Source organism: Cariama cristata, unplaced genomic scaffold, assembly GCF_000690535.1.
Source record: "Cariama cristata isolate BGI_N322 unplaced genomic scaffold, ASM69053v1 scaffold44091, whole genome shotgun sequence".
NCBI lineage: Eukaryota > Metazoa > Chordata > Aves > Cariamiformes > Cariamidae > Cariama > Cariama cristata.
This window is the reverse complement of record NW_009600660.1, coordinates 1-20,152: the sequence shown is the minus strand read 5'-3', so window position 1 is coordinate 20,152 and position 20,152 is coordinate 1. Positions and strand designations below refer to the sequence as shown.

Genomic DNA, 20,152 nt, shown 5'->3' with positions numbered 1-20,152 from the left:
CCTGGCTTCGGAGCCTGAGGGGACTTTAAGGGTTTGATAATAGAGGGAGATTTTAATCTGTGCAGAAACGCAGTCGTGAAACCGACGGGTGATTTTAATGACACTGTTGATGCATACAAATTATTGAGTAAAGCTTAAGGAATTCAAGTGAAATATGCAGCAATTGCATATCTCCTGCTCTCTCTCTCTCTCTCTTGTGCTCCCCAAACAGCACCACCTGAAAAGGAGAACGCCCCAAAAACCACAAAACCAGCTGTAAAGGCAAAGGATGCCAGTGGCCGTGAAGAGGTGCCCTTCGAATAACCCTACAGCCTGGTGATTGCAAGCATTGCGCTTTCTTACCGAACCCCTGGCTACGTACTGCGTGGGTCTGCCATCACAAGTACGCTAACCAGTGCACCCGCAGAACAGAAGCAGCAGATTCAAATAAAACCAAACTCAGGTTCACGTGGGCATCACCTGAACGTTGTCTCCCCTTTGACATGAGTAAAGCCATTTTGAAAAGTAACCTCTCTTTTTTTTCTGGATTATTTTATTGGTGGTGAACACCTAGGAATCTCGCACATATATTTCTCATGGCCAGGAGTAAGCTCTGACGTACTGACACGTTTCTGCCGTGCCAAAACCGAGATGTAGATTACAATTGTATTCCCCAGTATTTTACAATACTGAGGTACCTCCTCCAATGGAAAAGAACAGAGTAAGTAGGATAAAAGGGATTTTCACTCATCAGTTTTCTTTTAAATAAATATATTTTTGGATTTTTGAAATACCAGTTTGTTGGTTCAACGTAAGAACTTTAACATAAAAGGTTCAAAGCAAATGATGATAAAAAATATAGAGAGATCACAACAACAAAAAATATTTCATAAAGCGGCAACAGGGTAGTTTTCTCTGGGAAAAAAAAAAAGCTGCAGCTGGTAATATCCTTCATATTTTTATTAATAAATCTAAAAATTTCATAATTTAAAAACATGGCAGAGCAGCACATCTGGCTGCTACAGATTACTTTATTTTCACAAAAAAGAAAATCACCTAATGGAAAAAGCTAAGTTCTTTCTGTGCTCCCCTCCTGCTCCTTTCTTTTTTTTTAATAATGCCTTATGGATTTGTCCCAGCTGTATAACTGTAAAAAGTGAAGCCAAATATCTTGGAGACAGTTAAACAAAAGAATGCTATCCTGCACAATACCACAGAAAAATCACCCAGCAGCTTGAATCTTTGAGCTTGATTGTCACAAGCTTGTGTAACCATCACCCAGGAAACCATGCAGCACCTGGCCAAAAAAGAAACTGAGAAACCCTAGCACACCCTGTGCAATCAGAGTTGCACACCTGGACATTTTGCAGGTAATTAACTTGCAGAGCTCTTTGTTGTTGTGAAAAGCCTCTCTGTTTTAAAGTACTCCCTGCTTCCATTTGAGAAGATGTTTCATCTTAAAGTTCAAACGATTCATATTTTCACAAACAGAAATACTAGCTGCAGTTGCGTTGAGCAGACCTGGCACATATTTGCCCTGCCACAATGAAATAAAGCTAAAAACCTGTTCCTATCGTGCTTTAGATTTTCAAACACAACTGAAACAGAGATTTTGAAAAGGTGACTTGAAGTCAAGTTCCTATGGTTCCCAGTGTGCTCACCAGCACACTGTTTAGCCAAAGAATACAGAAACTACTAGAGACCTAACGGGCTGCCAGAGGCGTCCGAGATTGATTGATTCCCTCCTCTCCACCTCCCTGCCTTGGCCTACACCTGTGACGCTCGTTACCCTGCAAAGAGACTTGGGTTAACGACAGCACCAATGGACAAGCCCAAGGACCAAGACTGATTTCATTTTGCTGGTTTTACCTTCTTGACGATTCTGCTCTAAGGGTGGAGCTGTGACATTGGGGTGACTCTCTTGGGATCAGTTTTATTTCACAGCAATGGGAATTATGCCTCTGTAGGAACTGCAGCATTGGCCCCAAATCTCATAAAAGCCAATTGTCTTACATTATACTTTTCACGTACCAAAGACACGGCTCTTAACGACAGCGTTTCAGGAAGCAATCATTGTATTAAAACTTCAGGAAAATCCCAGAACACACACTACACATTTAAATGTTAGTTTAAGTTAAAGTCTTTGGGAACACCTTCATTCTAAATTGCTGTTTAAAATCTGGGTGCTTCAGGCTTAGCATTTCTATCACTTAATGCCAGTCAGCAGCCCCAACAGACAGGATAAATGAAATAAATCAACTGCCTCTGGAGTCAACAGACACAGTAAAATCTTTTGTATCTTAATTCAGATACATGCAGGAATTTTTATGTATACATTCAATAAGTATCTTTAGGTTTCTCATTTTCACTTAGGTTTCATCTATTGCTCTTGTTAAGTCTACTTTGACCATATGAGTAGTAGGAGATGATCCTCCTCGGAGACCTTCCAAGAAAATCTGTGGTCTGGGTACATTGCTTGAGTTGTCACGCTTAGTCTGAGTGCTGACATCTTTTGGCAAGTACACTTGGGTGGAGTTGTCTCTTCTCATATGGCTGAGATCAGTCTGCATGGCATGAGTTAATTTGCGGCGCAAATTGGCCTAAAGACACAAAAAGAATCAGATTAAGCAAAATTTTGTTTGAACACTTTAGCACTAGTGTATACCTAGATGCGTTTGTATATTTTACATCTGTGGCCTTCACAAACCTGGAACATGGCCTCCTTCACCCTACTGTCAATACACGGCTGCAACTGTGATTTGCTAACTCCTGAACTAACAAGATGTGTGAACAGCACTGTATGTAGCCCATACAATTTTAGGTCTTACTCCTTTCGTATTTTCTTTTGGTCACCATGCTTCAAATTTTGTTAAATGCTGAAGCCTTTGTTTTTTTTAGAATAAAATGTTGTTTTCATGGTAAGCTCTTGCAGCGCTTCAAATTAATTTCAATCAATCAGTCTGAAAGCACACTGAATGGGATGGCAGGCTTGGATAAATCTCGTTGAGCATCTGCAACCTAAAACAAGTTTGAAGATCCTGAATATTGTGGATAACCCAGCTACAGGATCAAGACTTTGTCTGGTTTCTACCAAATGTGACAAAGTTTGGGGGCTGGTGTCACAAAGTATCAGATAAAAGGGAAAAAGTGCCTTCTTTCAAGACACTGTTTATTAACTCCTTGGCAAGGTGCCAAAGTTAAGGTAATTTATGATTAACCTCTGTTTAATCATAGAAACTGTTGTAGATACAACAAACCCACTTCTCCCAAAGTGTTAATATTACAAAATCAGCACTTGAAACAAAAAAATGTTCCTTATTCCACTGAGCCTTCTATGTCAGCAATGATGTCAAACACTGTAAATCACATGACATAATGTTGTCATGGAAATACACAAAATACAGTCTCATGTGGTGGGATCCAGACCCCTACATGTAAGTGAGAAAGTCCCAGGAGTCCAGTCCAGTCAGCAGAGACTGGAGTCAGTGGAAGCTGGAGAGTGATTGAGTTGGCCAAATTCCGTGTTCGTATCAGAGTGAGTCAAAATATTCTCCGACTCCACTAGCTAGGTCTCTCTCAACAGGCATGGAAGTTGAAGCACCTATATGTAGACCCATTTTGGTACCTTAATCTACAACTTAATCTTATGCAGTGTCATGAAGGAAAGTACAGAAAAGATTAATAAGGAACTTACAGAAGAGACGGCATGGAAAGAAAAACAATATTTTGGTCTTTTTTTCGGAGGGTTTTAATGACAATTAAAAAAGAGCAGGCATGAGATACTGTTTCTCTGTTAAGTTCTTGAAAACTGAATGTATGCTATTGCAAGGAACTATGCTTGCACAGAGAAACAAATGTGAGCTGAAAATTTTACTTCTAACATCAAATCGGTGTTCTAACAAAGTCATATCTTAACAGTTCATATCACTACAAGTTTTCTGGCTAAGTATGAACAACAGAAAAAAAAACCCCAAGGTATCTGAGCTCATCCTCTAATAAAATCCACAAATATGTCTGATGCTCCCCTAAAGTATCAAATTCACAGATGCACTGGTAAGCTATTTCTGTTCTTTTAGCACTTTGATTCTAAATGTTGTATCACCTCCATATTACAAATTCAGCATAGTCACTGTAGACAAAACACTTTTGCATGCACCTGGGATATTTTCTTTCAACTCAGCATCACTAATCGCCCATATGGACAGTACTTTAAGGTACTTTCTCTGAATATTTCAAAGTAACAAACTACAAATTTGCTTGTGAATGGTATTCATGCTCGGCTATTGGAAAACATCCACCTTTGCTTATGCTAAAGATAAGTCACTGACCACATCTTACATTTATTTATGTACTTTTGTCCATTACAGAAGCAAAAGAGGCTTTTATCTAGGTCTCTTGTAAACCTAAGTGACTTTATATACCTCAGTAACAACTATTACTTAGAATCCTTTATAAGCCAGTTAACGCTGGCAAGACTTCTCAGTCCAAAATTTTGGTTTCCGTTTATAATGTTGGAAATTTCATGGCAAAAAGAACAACAGAAAGGAAACAGGCTGCAGAGCAGACCACAGGCCTCCGTAGTACATCTGTTCACAGAAAAAAAGATAATCAGCCCTGCAGTATTCTGCGTCCAGCTGATATTGCCAACTGCAATATTCCCTGTACTCACAAGTTGATTTTGACTGAATTGTGAAAATCAGGTGCTATACCTTGACAACTGCATGTGCTGGCAAACCCTAGAAAGAAGCTTTTAAAATATATACTGTTACTTTAAAAGCGTTTATGTACGTGGCCAACCTTCTGTGGACTGACTGTCATTTCCAATCCATCAGAAAATCATCATCATAGTATAACAAGCATTTCCTCTGGCTTACATATACAGCAGAAAACCTGCTTGCTCTGTTTCTTACCTCTCTGGTCCTACATGAGAGAGGGAATTTTTTTTTTCTTCAAAAAAAGCAGAATTGTTTTTAGCAAACATGAAGAATCAGGATAAAATTAAAAGCATTTCATTACATAAAAAAAAAAAAAAGAAAAAAATGGCCTCATGCTTCGATACCTTTCAAGGATGGATAAGTTAGCTCAAAGAAAGCTTCTGCAGAGTCGAACACACCCAAAGGTATTCCTAACCAGTCTGTCTGTCAGTTACTACATTTTCCCTCCTCCTACTTGGTGGTGATGAATATTAATGTAAATTGCTCAACTTGCAATACAGTTTTGCCTGACCCAAACCCTTCTGCAACCTCTTTATTTTTTTAGCAAAGAAAGTACATAGCAATAACTTCAAGGTGTTAAATTTCTTTGAGCATAGTGAAACAACTTTAAAATTCAATGCTAATCAACAAATTCTTACTACTTAGAGAGGGCAACTGAAAAATTTGGAATGAATAGACTTAGCAGTGGAAGCACTGTTCAAAAAAACTGGTGAAAAACATGGAAAATAGTGGGAGAATAAGAAACTCTAGAAATAAGGAGAGAAAATACCTGGGAAAAAAAATATTCAGCCAGTTGTAACAAAGTGTGCGCCTTTGAATAAGGTTAGATTTATGTTGCAAGGAACAAAAGTTTACAATAATTTATTCTGAACTTTGTTATCTAACAATGAAATTCTGGTAATAACAATACAAACCAATTTTATAGCTTTTCTTCTCAGTTCCCATTCGTTCCATTCGTAGGATGTCACAATAGTTGGAGGCAAGATATGAGTATCAGTTTGAGTACTACTGTCACATTTTGTGGTTGGTTTCATCAAACATTTGTCTGCATTTCTGGCCTGGGTGGAAAAAAACCCCAAAACCAAGCAAGGCATTAATGAGAAGAATACAGACATCTAAGAACAATAGCATATGGATATGCTACTTCTTAAAAGCAAAGAGAAACCTGCAAACCATAAATGGATAATGATTTTTACATTCAACAATATTTTTGCTCCCTCTGCCCCTGCTAAAAAGAAGAAACCACTAAGTGTTTGATGGATTTAATTTCTGACAGAAAACCCTTTAGGCAGAGGCCACAGCTGAATTTCCAGCTCCCACATCCTGAGTGAGTGCTTAATCATTGGATTTTGGTAAAAAGGAGAGCCACCACCACCAGTATTTTATGGTGCAGGCATGTCAGTTTGTCTTTATGAATGGACTAAAAAAATCACAAATCATAATTAGCAGAAGGGCTTACATCTCTGCCAGAGCTGGGAGATAAACTACATCTTTCTCACCAAGGGCCAGCTCAAGACTACATTCTTTCCATTGCTAGGGACCTAGAATTCACAGTGGATCACAGAGAATGTCTATGAATCCAAATCAACTCTTTGGATTTTACATAGGAGCATTGCTGCATTCATTATTAATGAGTCCTCTTTCATTTTGTAATACATTCCATAATTCCTGTCCCCAGATATCACCACACCCTCATCCAGCACATACGGTCGAACTGCTAAGCCAAAGCTCCAGTTAATATGCTATCTGGCTTTTCTTCTATTGCATTTATTTACTGTCCCTTTAAGCTACTTTTGCAAAAATGAGGAAAAGAAACATCAGATGTAGGATCTTGCTAGGCTAAGGACGAACAGCTTTTATCGCTGCCACATCCTTTGGCTCTACATATACTCCTACGAAGAGATGAGGTGAGAATAACATTAAGGGAAAAAGTTTCTTATCAACAACCTGAAGACCTGGAAAAGATGGACCTTCAGACATTCTGTATGATAGGCAGATGATACTTCTTTCCTAAAGATGGGTATCATCTGTTCTCTTTATGTTCTAGAAAGGACAGATCAACCAGTGACCCAGCAGCTGTTCAGCAAGAGGCACGGGCAATGTGTACCTGTGCGTAGGGAGCGAGGTATTCAAACTGATGACGAAGCTCGAGCAGTTGAATTAGCTCTGCATGTTCTTTTGCTTTTTCTACATTCAGTTGAATGAACTTGTCTGGATCTTGAGCAAAGATGTATGCAGCTTCTCTGGAACTGAAAACATAACATCTCTCCTTGTGCTTCAAAATTCCAATAGCAGGATTTCCTAAAAAAAAAAACCAAAACAAACCCCACAAAATAAAATAGTGAACAGTATGATATCCAATACAAAAGACATTTGTAATCAAGATTCTGTGTTTCCCTCAAGTCAGTTTCATTTCTTTTTTTCTGAAATGAGAATAAATCCCTGAAAGTAAGCTCTTTAAAATATTTTGTTAGATCAGTACAACTGCTTTTGATCAGTTCACACCCAGCATGCCTTAGTGCGTAACTGTCAGAAAACCAACAGATAAACCACCTATAGCAAAGGCATAAGAAAACAGCCCATACCCACAAATGCTTCCCCTATAATCTCCAGCAAATGTTTGATTGCAGATCAGCAGTCCATTTATACCAAAGGGCGTAACACTGAAATTAACTGACAAAGCAGCTGAGAAGCTGGACAATAAATTAACAGAGAAAATGACATGTCAATGAAGGTCAAATAACTTGTATAGGAAAACACAAATTGAGCTCAAGGACGGTGGCAGGCTCTGCTTCAGCTGTCATTGCCCAGGAAACACCTGGAATCATCATAGATAGTGCCTTGAAAATACTAAATGGCACTACTCAGTGGAAATCAAAAAAGCAAAAAGAACGTCAGGAATTATTAGGATGCAAACAGAGGGGGAGAAGGAAAAACAACATTCTAACAACCTATATGCTACATTTGTAATACTACATTTTGTTCCAACACAACAGAATAAGAAAAAGTAAAATGAAAGGAGTTGGGAGTGGTCAGAGGCTTGGAATACCTTTCACAGAAGGAGAGGTTAAAGAAAGAGGCCTCTACAGCATTAAAGAGAAGCAACTGAAAAGAAATATGATACAGGGTTATGAAACCATACATTATGTGCAATATAAAATTACCATTTGTTAATTTTCCTAATAGAAAGACTATGAGAAAGTCTTTGATGAAATTACCAAGCCAGAGCTTAAACCATCTCAAAAAGAGATACCTTTTCATAGTATATATAATTATAATTTTAGGACTCTTGACAATAAGAATATCCCATGGCAAACTCTAAATGTATTCAAAAAGCAATTAGACAAATGAAAAACCTCTATCAAGGATTATTCAACAGAAGGTTACAGACTCAACATTTATCTAAGGAAATCCCATAACTACTAACTGCTAGAACAGGGAAGGATATAATTAAGGAAGGATCATTCCTACTTGATTTCTCATAATCTTCAAGTCTTCATGACTGTCCACGTCCAGAAATTGAATACAGGGCTAGAGAGACCTTCAGTCCAACCCAGGACAGTTGCTCTCATATGCAATACTAAATAAGTGTAAGGAATTTACACTGCCATTAAAATATCTATTTTTTAATACTGCCAAGTAACAGCAATGTTTTCCTCCCAATTTCCTGTAGGTTTAAAAAAAATCTATAGGGATAGGTTCTATAAAGGATAGGGAGACAGAAAACATGAACTGATGGGGTAGCTGAAAGAAGGCTTGCTTTCAAGACAAATGACCCTAGAAGAGACCAAAAAATTTCCTGGGATTAGTTGACTTAATCAAGTGCACCTTTGCATTCTTTTCAGAGAAGATTTTTAGTTCTTTATAACAACTATTTAAAAATACATATGATGTAAGCATGAATGGGTGTGTTTGCAACACACCGATACACAAAACAGAAGCAATGACCATTTTCTTATGCCTGTATTAAAACACATTAACAACAGCAAACAAACCTGCATTCAGCTGCAGGGTAGGTTATACAGATGCACATATAGCAGGAGGAAACATTTATCCACCCCATCTTGGTTTCGCCTCTGCTTGCTCTTGCCCACTTTCTCACGAAGCTCTCCTACCTTCTATTTAGGGCAGTTTATTTGTGTCTTCTTAAAAGAAAAATACTTTAACAGGGGAAATAAGTTACCTGGGCTGAAAATTACGAACTTGAAAATACAGTACTCCAGATTTGACGTAGGAAGATGCATTCAGAACATGTCTTTACATTTTCCCTAGCACTCGTCTACATATAAAGTATGGAAAAGACCTAACTACAAAGCATACCTGGGAGGGTGAGGCCTTTCACACCAATTGCATGTGCACAGAAACCATGGTACTGGATTAGCAACTGATCAAAATTATCAGTAGTCTCTGGAAAAAGCCATTCTTGGTTCTTGAAATCAGAAACATTCACTCTGGTTCCTAAGAAAAGGTTTAACAAAGGAAGGATTTCAGTAACAAAATGTCAGATGTTTCAAATAGAATAATGTTACAGGATGACCGGATTACTCTGGTCTCCACAGGATGATCTGCAGTGCCAAGATCCCAAAAGCCAGACTTTAGCCTTGCCTTAAGAGAGATCCTACTGAAAAATCCGTCCTGCAGGAGCCTCTTTAGTAGCATTAGTTTTCTTTGGAAACAGGGGACAACAACAGGAAGGCAATGTCTTATTCTTCTCTTTTATTTTCACCCACTCATGCATTATAAATCCCCTGGAGTATAAATTGGTTGCTAGGGATACCATCTTACAAACAAATACTTCTGGTAATCAAAGCCCCATTAAATTAGCTTTTTTATTGCACCCTCCATTTCAGAAGTTCTGAAAGGTATAAAAAGACATAAACAAACTTAAGAAAATTCAAAAAACTGTAGAAATATACTTCTCTGATCATTCTGCCATTTTTATAAGGCATGTTTGTATCTAACAGCTATATTTTAATTTTATATATAAAAATAAAAAGCCCAAACTATGCTACATTAAAAATAAATCCACATACTACAAGACTCATTTTAATTTAATGTGCAAATTCTGATTATTAAAAAAATCAATGTGTACCACCTTCTGTAAAGAAAATTCAAACCACAAAATCTTGGAAAATGAAGGAAAACAAAAAAGTAGTAACGTTCAGTACCCATGGTTTCTCTTATCCTTTCCTCATCACTTTTCACAGTCACTCCTTCCAGAAGCAATGTTAGCACTTCCTCAGGAAAAAGTTGTGATCGCATTTCCAAGAACTGTTGCAGATTGTTAGTCATGTTTGTGAGGAAGCTTAGCAGCAGTATCTCATCCTGAAAGCTGGTCCAGAGGTTGGAAAGTGCAACAAAGAGAGGCTAGAAAATAAAGAAAATTATCTGAAATCCAGATTTGTTTTATACCTGCAGCATAACCCAAGTGCTATGCACACCAATCCCTGCCTTGAGAAAAGCGGGGCTGACCTCCAAGCCCATTAGCATCCAGAAATTCCAGGGGAAATCTTAGGCATTGTAAAAGGAGCTCCCATCACGTATGCCCAAAGCGCGTACGTCCAGCATGTCAGCCCATAGGCCAGAATGGTACTTTTCTACATTTTACTCCAAAGCCTTTCCCAAATACGTTACTCTGAGACCATGCTTGGAATTGAGCGCTTCACTGACAATACAGTTTTATAACTGAAAATAAGGTGTACAGGAATAAGAAGGACCAGAAGAAATGCACCTGTTAACCATAAAATGAAGTAAAACCACACCTATATGTACAAACTATCAGGTTTTGTTATTTTGTCTGCCCTGCTTCCAGAGTGACTTGGTACCACAGCCCCCAGGCCATCATGTGTGTCAAATTAATGGGGTGCAAGCCGCTTCAGAGTGGTACGGGGTTCAGGACAAAACTGGAAGCTGCCATTCCCAGCAGCGATGCTGACGCACAGGTGTACACACGTACAGAAGCAGCCTACAAGCTTTGAGTATAAAGGCTGATTTCAATGACAGTGACATAAAATGTGCCCTGTTACATCTAAATACACAGAGCATTTACAGGAAGAGATTCAACAAATCTGAAATGTACACTAACAACATTATATTTTATTCATGTTAACAACATTACTATAAGAACAGCCAACAGGGTCAGCTCTGGAATTCATCAGCATCACTAACGCTGTGGAAATGTTATGGTTACAAAAATGGAAGAAACTAAAGGAAGGGCAGCAAGATCAAAATCATTCTTACTAGAATAAACAAAGAATATTAATGAAATCTACTATGTTTCCTAAAACAAATGTTTACGACAAATATGGGCCTTATCCTGTGGTTTTTAAAAGGCAGAATGTCCTGCTTCTCTACATTTGTAGAGGATCCAGCTTCTCAGCAACTAGCTGAAGACAAGAAGAACTATTTAGATGGTGTGTTAATAGAGAAATCTCTACCTGCAAAAACCTGAAATCAAAAGACATTACATATTCTGTCTTCAGCAGAGAAGAAAAAACAACTAACCAACCTGAAGGGAGAAGAAAATTTAGGAAGGAAGGAGACAACAGCAGACAGCTTCTAGGGGAAGGAGTAACATCTGTATCAGTCACAAGACCCACGAAGAGAAAAAACTGCTTTGAGCAGCTGGATGAGAGGGGAGAATGTTCTCCAAATGAGAACATCTGGTTTATAAAATCACAAGCACACATAAACTGAAGCGTCAGATCACGTCTGAGATGTACCTCAGTGAAAGTGCCGTTCCCATGCATTTCCAGCTCAGATGCCCTTACAGGAAGTGTAAAAAATAATCTGAGTAGGTGGGGGGGACATGATCTTCCTCCCTCCCTCCTCCACAATAGACTTTATTTTGCTTTCTAATGACTTGTTTAGAAGGACGAAATATAACCTAACATACATATGAACGGCATGCTAGTTCAACAGCTAACCACAAGGAATTAAAATGATGGACATATCACACAAAATGATGAGCTCTTCCATGAAAAGCAAATTAAATGAAGCTGGTTTCTGACATATTTCTCTCCCATCTCCTTTACACCATGCCATCATAATAAAGCCAGGTTTTCACAGGGTCACCGAGCACCCTCGTTCACAATACCTGCAGTTTGCATCCCTCATTCCCTCTTCCTCCAACACCTCCCTCCCATGTCCTGTAGCTCCCAACTATGGGTGAAACAGCACAGAGCATCAATTGTGCAGGGGTACGTGGCTGCTTGCTGGCCAGACAGCACGCAAACCAGTAGGTCATTGTGGCATTCCCATTTCAAACTTGATCTTAGGAGGGCTCCAATTGTGTCTCTCTAGTTGCTTGTTTTTCACAAAGTTGCAGAAAATAACCTATTTTGAGATCTCCAGACTGACAAATTTGACTGAAACTGGCCAATAGGTTCAGAAGCTATTGGGAAAGGCAAAGAGGCTGAAACTGAAACCCCCATCACAGAAACCTGATTTTTTTAGAAAAATGATATCAAGGAGTCATACTGTAATTACAGGAATTGCTATCTGAAGGGACTTTAAAAGAATCACACTCTGATGTGCTGTTATCTGTCATCATTATGTTCTCACTACTTCTGCAAGGAACAGGAGAGAATATTTACACCAAACAGGAAAATATCACTGTAAATCTACAAGTACTGACAAACAACTCAAGACATTTAGAGTAAAATACCATTTAATTCCTTCTCTCCCTTTTTGTCCCTTGTTTTTCTTTTACCTTGAGATCAAGTCTTTTAGTTTAGTTGCCCCTTCAAAAATCACAGATGCTGTTATAATAGAGAGAAAATAATGTAGCCTTTTTCTTAACACAAACTATGCAAAAATACACTGGCAAAGTATTTTGTAATACTCCAGTAATTTTTTATAATTCAGAAGAAATAGGTTTCCCATTCAAAATACTTACAAAAACTTCTCTGGTATCTATGGAAACCTTATTCTGCACTGTGTTTTTCAACTGCTCCACTGTCGCTGCAAACTGCACATTCATCTTTTCAACTTCTTGAGCACTTGTAATTGCATCAGACTGGAAAGAGAACTTACTTCAGGTAAGAAGTATGACAGTCAAAAAATCAAGGATTCAGTAATAAGTATTTACTCTTCATTCAACTATTTTCAGACAAGTGTTTTAAGGAACAAAATGCACCCTAAGTTTCCACAAAATACATTTTTCCTTAAGTGTTCAGGTATAAAACCAGGTGCTTCTCTCAAACACATACTAGTAATTTTTATAGAAAACCTCTACATTTTTACAATGAAGAGAACTGAAAAAAAATTAAAAGAGAAATATTTTCCCAAGCTTTATGGTACACAGGAAGGACTAATAAAACCCTGCACATTCTCAAAACACAAATGAAAAGGGGTTCATAAACAAAACAAGTTTCGAGAATTTAAACTGTATTCTTCAAAGACTTCTGATGACTCCATATGTGTCGGGGATGTCTGCAGACTAAAATTGAGATGATTTCTGGATTGAACAAGGGAGATTTTTTCTCTCATGCCTTTTGGGGCAGAGTGACTATCAGCATGCAAGCAAGAAAAAAGTCCTACTTTTTTAAGTCCTTTGTTAATGAAATTAAATCAAAAAAGGAAACCTCCAGAAATTAAATGGAAGCACAGTCACGCTGCAGCAAACAATTAACACATTTTGTCTTTTACCTGACAGTAGCCAAACCCAGCAAGTTAGGTACAAAGTTCAGTATGACAGATGATGTAGGTTCTCAGATATAGAGATAAATTTTATTTCATTTATTTCTGAATAATTTTTCTTGTATTTCTATCCTGTACAAGTAGGTAACTTGAATACATTCCATCTGCAATAAAACCCCACAGGACATAACATGATGGTATCTCACCAGAAGGATGCAAAGAAAGGCCTCATATTGTCTCACATTGAATAGTGCTTCTCTTAATTTAAAAGAACTAAGCTGCGTGTATCTGTGTAGGTCCTCCTGCATGGATTCCAACAGAGCTGTGTACTGGTGGGCTAGCGTATGACAAGTATTAAGACCTTCATCGACAGTCTCTGTAGCTGATGGAATGGCTTCATTCAGAATGGCTGGCACTATTTGTACAGAATAAGTATGAGACACATATAAAAAGAATTGTTTAAATCATTAGCAAATGGTTAAAGTACAGTATTTGAGCAAGTAGTCTTCCAATAACATTTTGATTTATAATTTTTGTCCTTACATTCATGCATTTCCAAATACTTGTGTACTAGATTCAACCACTGTAGCTTACTAGTCAAGTGGTTTCAAATAGTAAGAATTACAGGTGTGAAAATATCACAGTCGAGTCAAGGACTGTGAGAAAACTTACTTTAGAGTAGATGCAGTTCTGTTGCTACTACTGACATGGGTTTCCTGAGAGACTTTAGGCAATCTGCACAATTTTCAATTCTCAGTTTCCTCATTTGTAAAATACTAATAACAATAACAGGCCTCCCATTTCCTGGGGACTCTGAGATCTAACAATGCTCTAAGAATGAGTCAAAGATTATTATTAAACACAGAAGACAGATACTACATGAAAAATATGCCTATGCAGTTATTAAAATTTAGCATTAGTACTTAAAAATCCCATAAATTCCCCCAAATGGCACAGGTCGATAAAACGTATTTTAGCTGACATGAGATATACTATAAATAATATTTTTTTCTTTAAAATTTCATTATCGACAGAGGACAACCTTTACACTGAATGTTTTGTTATGTTTTGTTATTTAAGCAGACATCTATGCACAACATAGTCCTCCGTTGTGTGTGTTAAACTTTAATGCTAGCAACATCGGCAAGCAACGGTGCCGTAATTAGGCTTGAGGTATGTCTACTCAAAACCCTGTGAGCACAGAAAGGCTAGATTTAACAAAGCTAGAATGGGAAGTAAATTTGCACAGGTGTTACAAGCGGTCTAACCACAGGTGGAGAAAACTTAGCACTTGGCTGATTTACTTTTTTGGAAGCAGTGTAAAAGGCCAAGGCGGAGCCCTGCCCCAGCCAGACTGCTGCTGGCACTTAAATTAAAGCTTTAGCGGTCTAGCTACCGGCCTTAAGCATAAAGACATCCATTTTATCTCCTGATATGTAAACAGGTCAGTGCAAAGAAGTCCGTATTATAGTAAGCTAACAAACGGCACAGGATTAACAATCTTCTTACCTATTTTACTCAGTTACAAAACCCAGAGATGATATAGTGACAAAGACAACGGCATGTTGGAAATCATGCTTTTTGCATAACCACAATAATTGAATGTTCCCTCGCGCTGTAACCCAGGCCCAGTGAATCTAGAATGGCGCCAGCCACAACACAGAAAAGTGACATTTGTGGGAAAGCATATATTATGAAAATAGAAAACCAACAATGCCTTGCTTAGCACGTGAGAAAAAATTATCACTAAAATCTAGAAAGTCGCTTACTTCTTACTCTGATGTCGTAGGTATATTTTTTTTCTTACTTATACTCCTTTACTTAAAATACCATCTAGCTATGCAAGTGCTTTGCTTTCCAATACAGCACAATTTTCTTATCAGGAAAGGTATGTGCTGTAGCCTTTATTCCAGAAACTTTGGTCTTTTAACATAAAAGGTTTTCCCCTAAAATTGGGCTGCAGAGCTTTCTTACAAAGAAATCTCCACACTGAGCTACAATACTACGTGCATATTCACAAAAACATTTCCGCCGACCAGTCATTTATTTGATTTTTAATTGTGAACTTACCAGAAATAATGTGGATTTTGGCAAAAAGAGAAAATCAGAGGAAGAACAAAGTCTTGCCCTACTCTGAATACAGCTTTTGAAAAATTTCAGGATAGCCTTCAATATTTTTTGCTTATTAAAGAAGCAGAACGATTCAAAATGCAAAACATTTTTGAGAACATGTTAAGAATCTGAAGAGGTTGCTCTAAATTACCAGAATACAGATAATGCCCCAGCAACTTTTATCACTTCTCATCACACATATTCAACAGAAAATAGTAATTGGATTGACAGTCTCCTTTCAAGATTTTAATTAACTGCTTTTAAAGGCAAACATTACATATTTAATTCATTTAATGGCAAGGGATCAAGGAACAAGTTATCATGAGGTAAATTAGTGCATGAAGTTAATACATGTAATCCTTCCACATCAACCACATAGGGCTCCCTCTTAGCTAAAAAGTAGTGGTCTACATGGAAACCTATAATCAATACCAAATATATACTTTTCTTTCAGGTTTACAGACCCTGAGTCAAAGCTGTTTCCCTAAAGAGATGGTATGTTGTTGGAGCTGCTCCAGCAAAGAAGGCCAGGAAGAATTAATTGGGAATAGACAGCCCAAATGCAGTTGTCTACTTACAGTCATCAATGCCGCGTCCTCCCTTCCCACATTCCTTGTTGTACAACCGAATCCCTGTGACTAGCATGGCAAGATTTTTCAGCTGTTGCTCTTTGTTCTTCTTACTGAGTGAGATGAAAGTAATCATCTCCGTCTGGGGGAATACACTCTGCAGGGCAGCTATAAGCATTACAAAGGGTGAGAAAACCCTCAATATGAGGGAACAGAAAAGAAAATCATTAAACAAGCAAAAATACCCTCTCCTGAACAACTGCAAAAACTAGGAAATCCATGGCAAATTTAGACTTCCAGGCTGAGCAGGACAGTTTGGGCAGTAAGCGTTCATCACAGTTTATCACATCTGTATCTAAAGATCAGCAAAGAGAAGGTGAAATTTTATTTTTCAATAAAAAAAGCCCAGTTTCACAGCTGGGAGTTTACTGACCTGTTGCCTCCCTGACAACCTCCATATCTGTGGGGGATCCCAGGCCAGAGCTCAGCAGCACATAGCTAACGATCTTTTGGTACACGTTCTTCGTTTCTTCTTGCACACGAGGACGACTATCTGTGATATCTCTGACCACGGGAGCCAGCCTTCCCTCCAGAACACAGTGCTGCTCTCTGAGTAATTCAGCTAGGAAAGAAGGACAGTTAGAAAGTGCTATCTAAATTCTTTGGAATTTGGCTTATACAGAGGGTCCAATTCATTTCCACAGTCAGAGCACCAACTTAAGGTTTCTGAAGCACAGATATGTGGAAGAGATGTTCAAGGTACCGTACCATTATAATTAACAACAGTGGAGTTAAACATTAACATAATTAGCATGATTAACATCAGTCAGTAGAGTCCAGAGAACTACTCAGGCCAAATTAAGCAGCAAGTCTCTGGCTCTCTGGACTCCTCTGTCTGCAGTAGGACCTAGCGCACACACACATGTATTTCATACACACCTGAAGTTACATCCCCAAATCTGAACACTACCCAGGATCTAAGAATCTTACTGGACTTACTGAGCTTATTGAGTCCAGAAGACTTTGGAGCAGCTTCCTAGTGTTGCTGATTTTTGGTTTTAATCCATGCTAACAAGAAAACATTTTCATGACCTCCCCACACAGAAATGTTTATTTTTTATCTACTCTTGTTCTGTGTCTTCTGTTTCCCAACCAGCCCTCACTGTCCCATTCAGATACGAAGTTACAGCACAGACATTTTCCCCATCTCATTTTTCTTCCACATTCTCATTCTCAGACCATATGAAGTTACCACTGATGAGACCAAAACATACTCAGTTAAAACTGTAACTGATTGTTCAAGATTGCTCGTATCTCTCACTTAGAGATATTGATAAAACATGAAGTTATCTTTCAGATACATGAGTGCAGCTCTGGGTACTGATTCAGATACACAGGTGCAGAGCAAGTTTTTTTCTTGCTGAAGGCAGCTAGCCACTGCACCTGAAAGCATAATTGTTCTCAAATGATCTAATACATTACATTCAGTAAATCTCTCAGGATGAGATGAGTGCACTCTCAAATCCAATGTACATTTTTCCCTGCTGTATCCATACTGAAACACCATACTCCTATATAGTCCATTTCTCCAGGGATTTTATTTTGCTTTACTGCCAGCAGTCATTTAACAGGAATCATTATTAGCCCTACAGAGAGAGATATTCAATCCTAAACTCAGCATCAACTTCTTCTATGAAAACGTATTTGAAATTACCTCGGTTTGCATAGTTCATATCAAAGTAAACTTGCATCTTAATTGTGCTCAGGGATGGATTTGTTGTGTCAAGCAGTCTGGTAACACAGAGCTAAGAAGAGAGAGAGAGAAGTGAGTTCTTTCTCATCACTGGGGAAACACCTGAACCGACAGTGACTAAGCTACAAGTTTCACAACAGCACTAGAGCACCCTCGCTACCATTCTCTCTACATAAGGCATTCATTTACATGAGGAAACACATAGTCCAGTCTTCAGCTACAGAACTGCGAGAATAAAGTAGCATGAAAATTTTGAAAGTGTTCATATAAAAATAAAATGGCATTTTAGTTACAGGAACAGGTAGCAAATAATGCTATAGTCTTAGCTAAATACTGACTCTCAACATCATGTCAGAATTACCTGGATGAGATTTTGCACATCTTTCTTTGTAAGGATTCGATCCACATTAAAGTCATTTCTTGGATCTAAAACAACAGCTTTCACCTAGAGATTGCCAAAATAAAGCTATTAATTTACATCTCAGCATACACTCTTTGCAACTAACCTTTTATTTTCTGAAAAATCTCAGATGCAGTCAATATTCCTTTACTATTCTTTTTTTCCATTTCAATCTTTGATAACGAAACAAAGTTACTTCATTTCGTGTGTTGCCAGTTTCAATCTCAGTTCTCAGAGGTAAGTGGAAAAAAAAAATCTATTTGTGATGCAAACTTTGCAGAGAAATATTTAAATACAGCTCCTTTAAAAATTTCCTGGAAAAATATTTTTCTAAGTAAAATTTTGTCAAAATCCATCATGGTTGTTTATAAACTTCTCAGTTGGTGTTATATGCATCAGTATAAATATTTACCATTTGGATAAAAAATTCATAGTGTTCTGCATACAGGGAAATATGTGCATGTGTGCAGCTGGTAATGCATGCTGGGTATCTTGCCAGCCACTTGTACCAGTTTTTTACTCATTAAAATTTTCATGCCTAATTGATTAATACTGCTTTTGAGCCCAGTGTATTTTTTAAAGCCACAGTGTCACCTTCAGGAAAAAAAATGGCAGACTAACAGTACTGCTGTGAACCATTTACATTCACATACAAGTTCATCAAGAGCTGATTCTGTTCTTATTCCATCAATAACGAGAGAACCCAGCTCTGTCTTTCTTCAGACACAGCTTTGCAGATGCATTCGGACTGTATCGTGCAGTGGTGCTGTCTCCCCTAAGAGGAGATGCCAAAGTGTAAGATGTTTTTTAGGATACTTACAGTTGTCTACCAAGGACAACACTGAGATTGATTCATTTTTAGTTTAAGTGGGATCCAAGCCCACTCCTTCAAATATTCAGCCCATTTATACTACCTGGCATTGCCTAAACAGAGAAACAAATCAGAGAATCCATCACAACAGAGGGAAGAGGTAAACATCAAAGAATCAGTATAGCTGCCGCAATAAACATTCACCTATGCATCATGCGTTTTTGTTCATTTATAACAATGGGAAGAAATATTATTAAAACTTGGGAACACTTCTCGTTTTCACTTTAGAACAATAAAAAGGTTTATCCACCTGTAGAAGAAAACTGAGGGAGAACTTTTGAGTTGGAGTTTGAAGAGTTCCCAGGACTCGGGACCTGCAGCCTTTTCAGGGCCTTATATTTGCATAGACAGCATTTCAGAGGCATGAAATAGTTTTTCAGGTTTTTAGGACCCTATGCTGGATATCACTGAATGTCTCTTTAAAACTTCTCAATGTGGGCCATCAGAAATGGAGATATTTCAAAGTTCGAGTCACCCTTGAAAGCCATGGCTGCCGCCATCCCAGCCTGGGCAGGCTGCCGTGGAGCTGCCATTTGAAGTTTGCTGACTTTTAAGACCAAAGGACTGATGTCTGTCCTTGCAAAGTCCTTCAGTCCGAGCAGTGTCAGTCAGCGACTCTGGAGGAACTAGTCACCTCATGTCAAATAAGCCCCCACCTCACTAAAGCTTTAAAACACGGTTTGAACTGCCAGGCTATGGGCACCCAGGTTTGCAACTTCTGACTTACATGCTGTCAATCCATATTTATCCTAATATTTTACGGTCCATAGCAGAATTTGAATGTAATTAGAAAAACACCCAGATGAAATAATACAAAAAACACCTCTGAACATTTAATTTGCACTTACCATGAACGCCACCAAGGTTTCAGAAAGAGTTTGTCCCCGGGCAGCGCATTCTCGCCCGATTTGGCGAATGATTTTCTTGATGACGCTTTCGATCTGGTCACAAGCCATCCTGGACAAGCACCCACGTTAACGGCATTAACAGTTATTTAAGGTTTCGGGTGCGTCTTTCAAGGTTTCTCTACGAGGGGCTGACGGTGTCTCTCACCCCGGTACCGGGGCACACACCCACACCCACACCCACACCCCCACACCCACACCCCCACAC

At 38.4% G+C, this 20,152-nt stretch overlaps 1 protein-coding gene across 1 annotated transcript; it reads right to left on the bottom strand.

Moving 5' to 3' along the window:
- Positions 1–2,348: 2,348 nt before the first annotated feature.
- On the bottom strand, positions 2,349–19,995 carry LOC104154426 (chromosome unknown open reading frame, human C6orf165). Its single transcript, XM_009710090.1, has 12 exons — positions 19,888–19,995; positions 18,130–18,213; positions 17,730–17,820; positions 16,449–16,637; positions 16,025–16,183; positions 13,541–13,749; positions 12,592–12,711; positions 9,863–10,061; positions 9,015–9,152; positions 6,802–6,995; positions 5,609–5,752; positions 2,349–2,579 (listed from the first exon to the last, which is right to left on the bottom strand). Exons 1-12 carry the CDS (start codon positions 19,993–19,995, stop codon positions 2,349–2,351), a joined length of 1,866 nt encoding a protein of 621 aa, XP_009708392.1.
- Between the last annotated feature and the right edge of the window lie 157 nt (positions 19,996–20,152).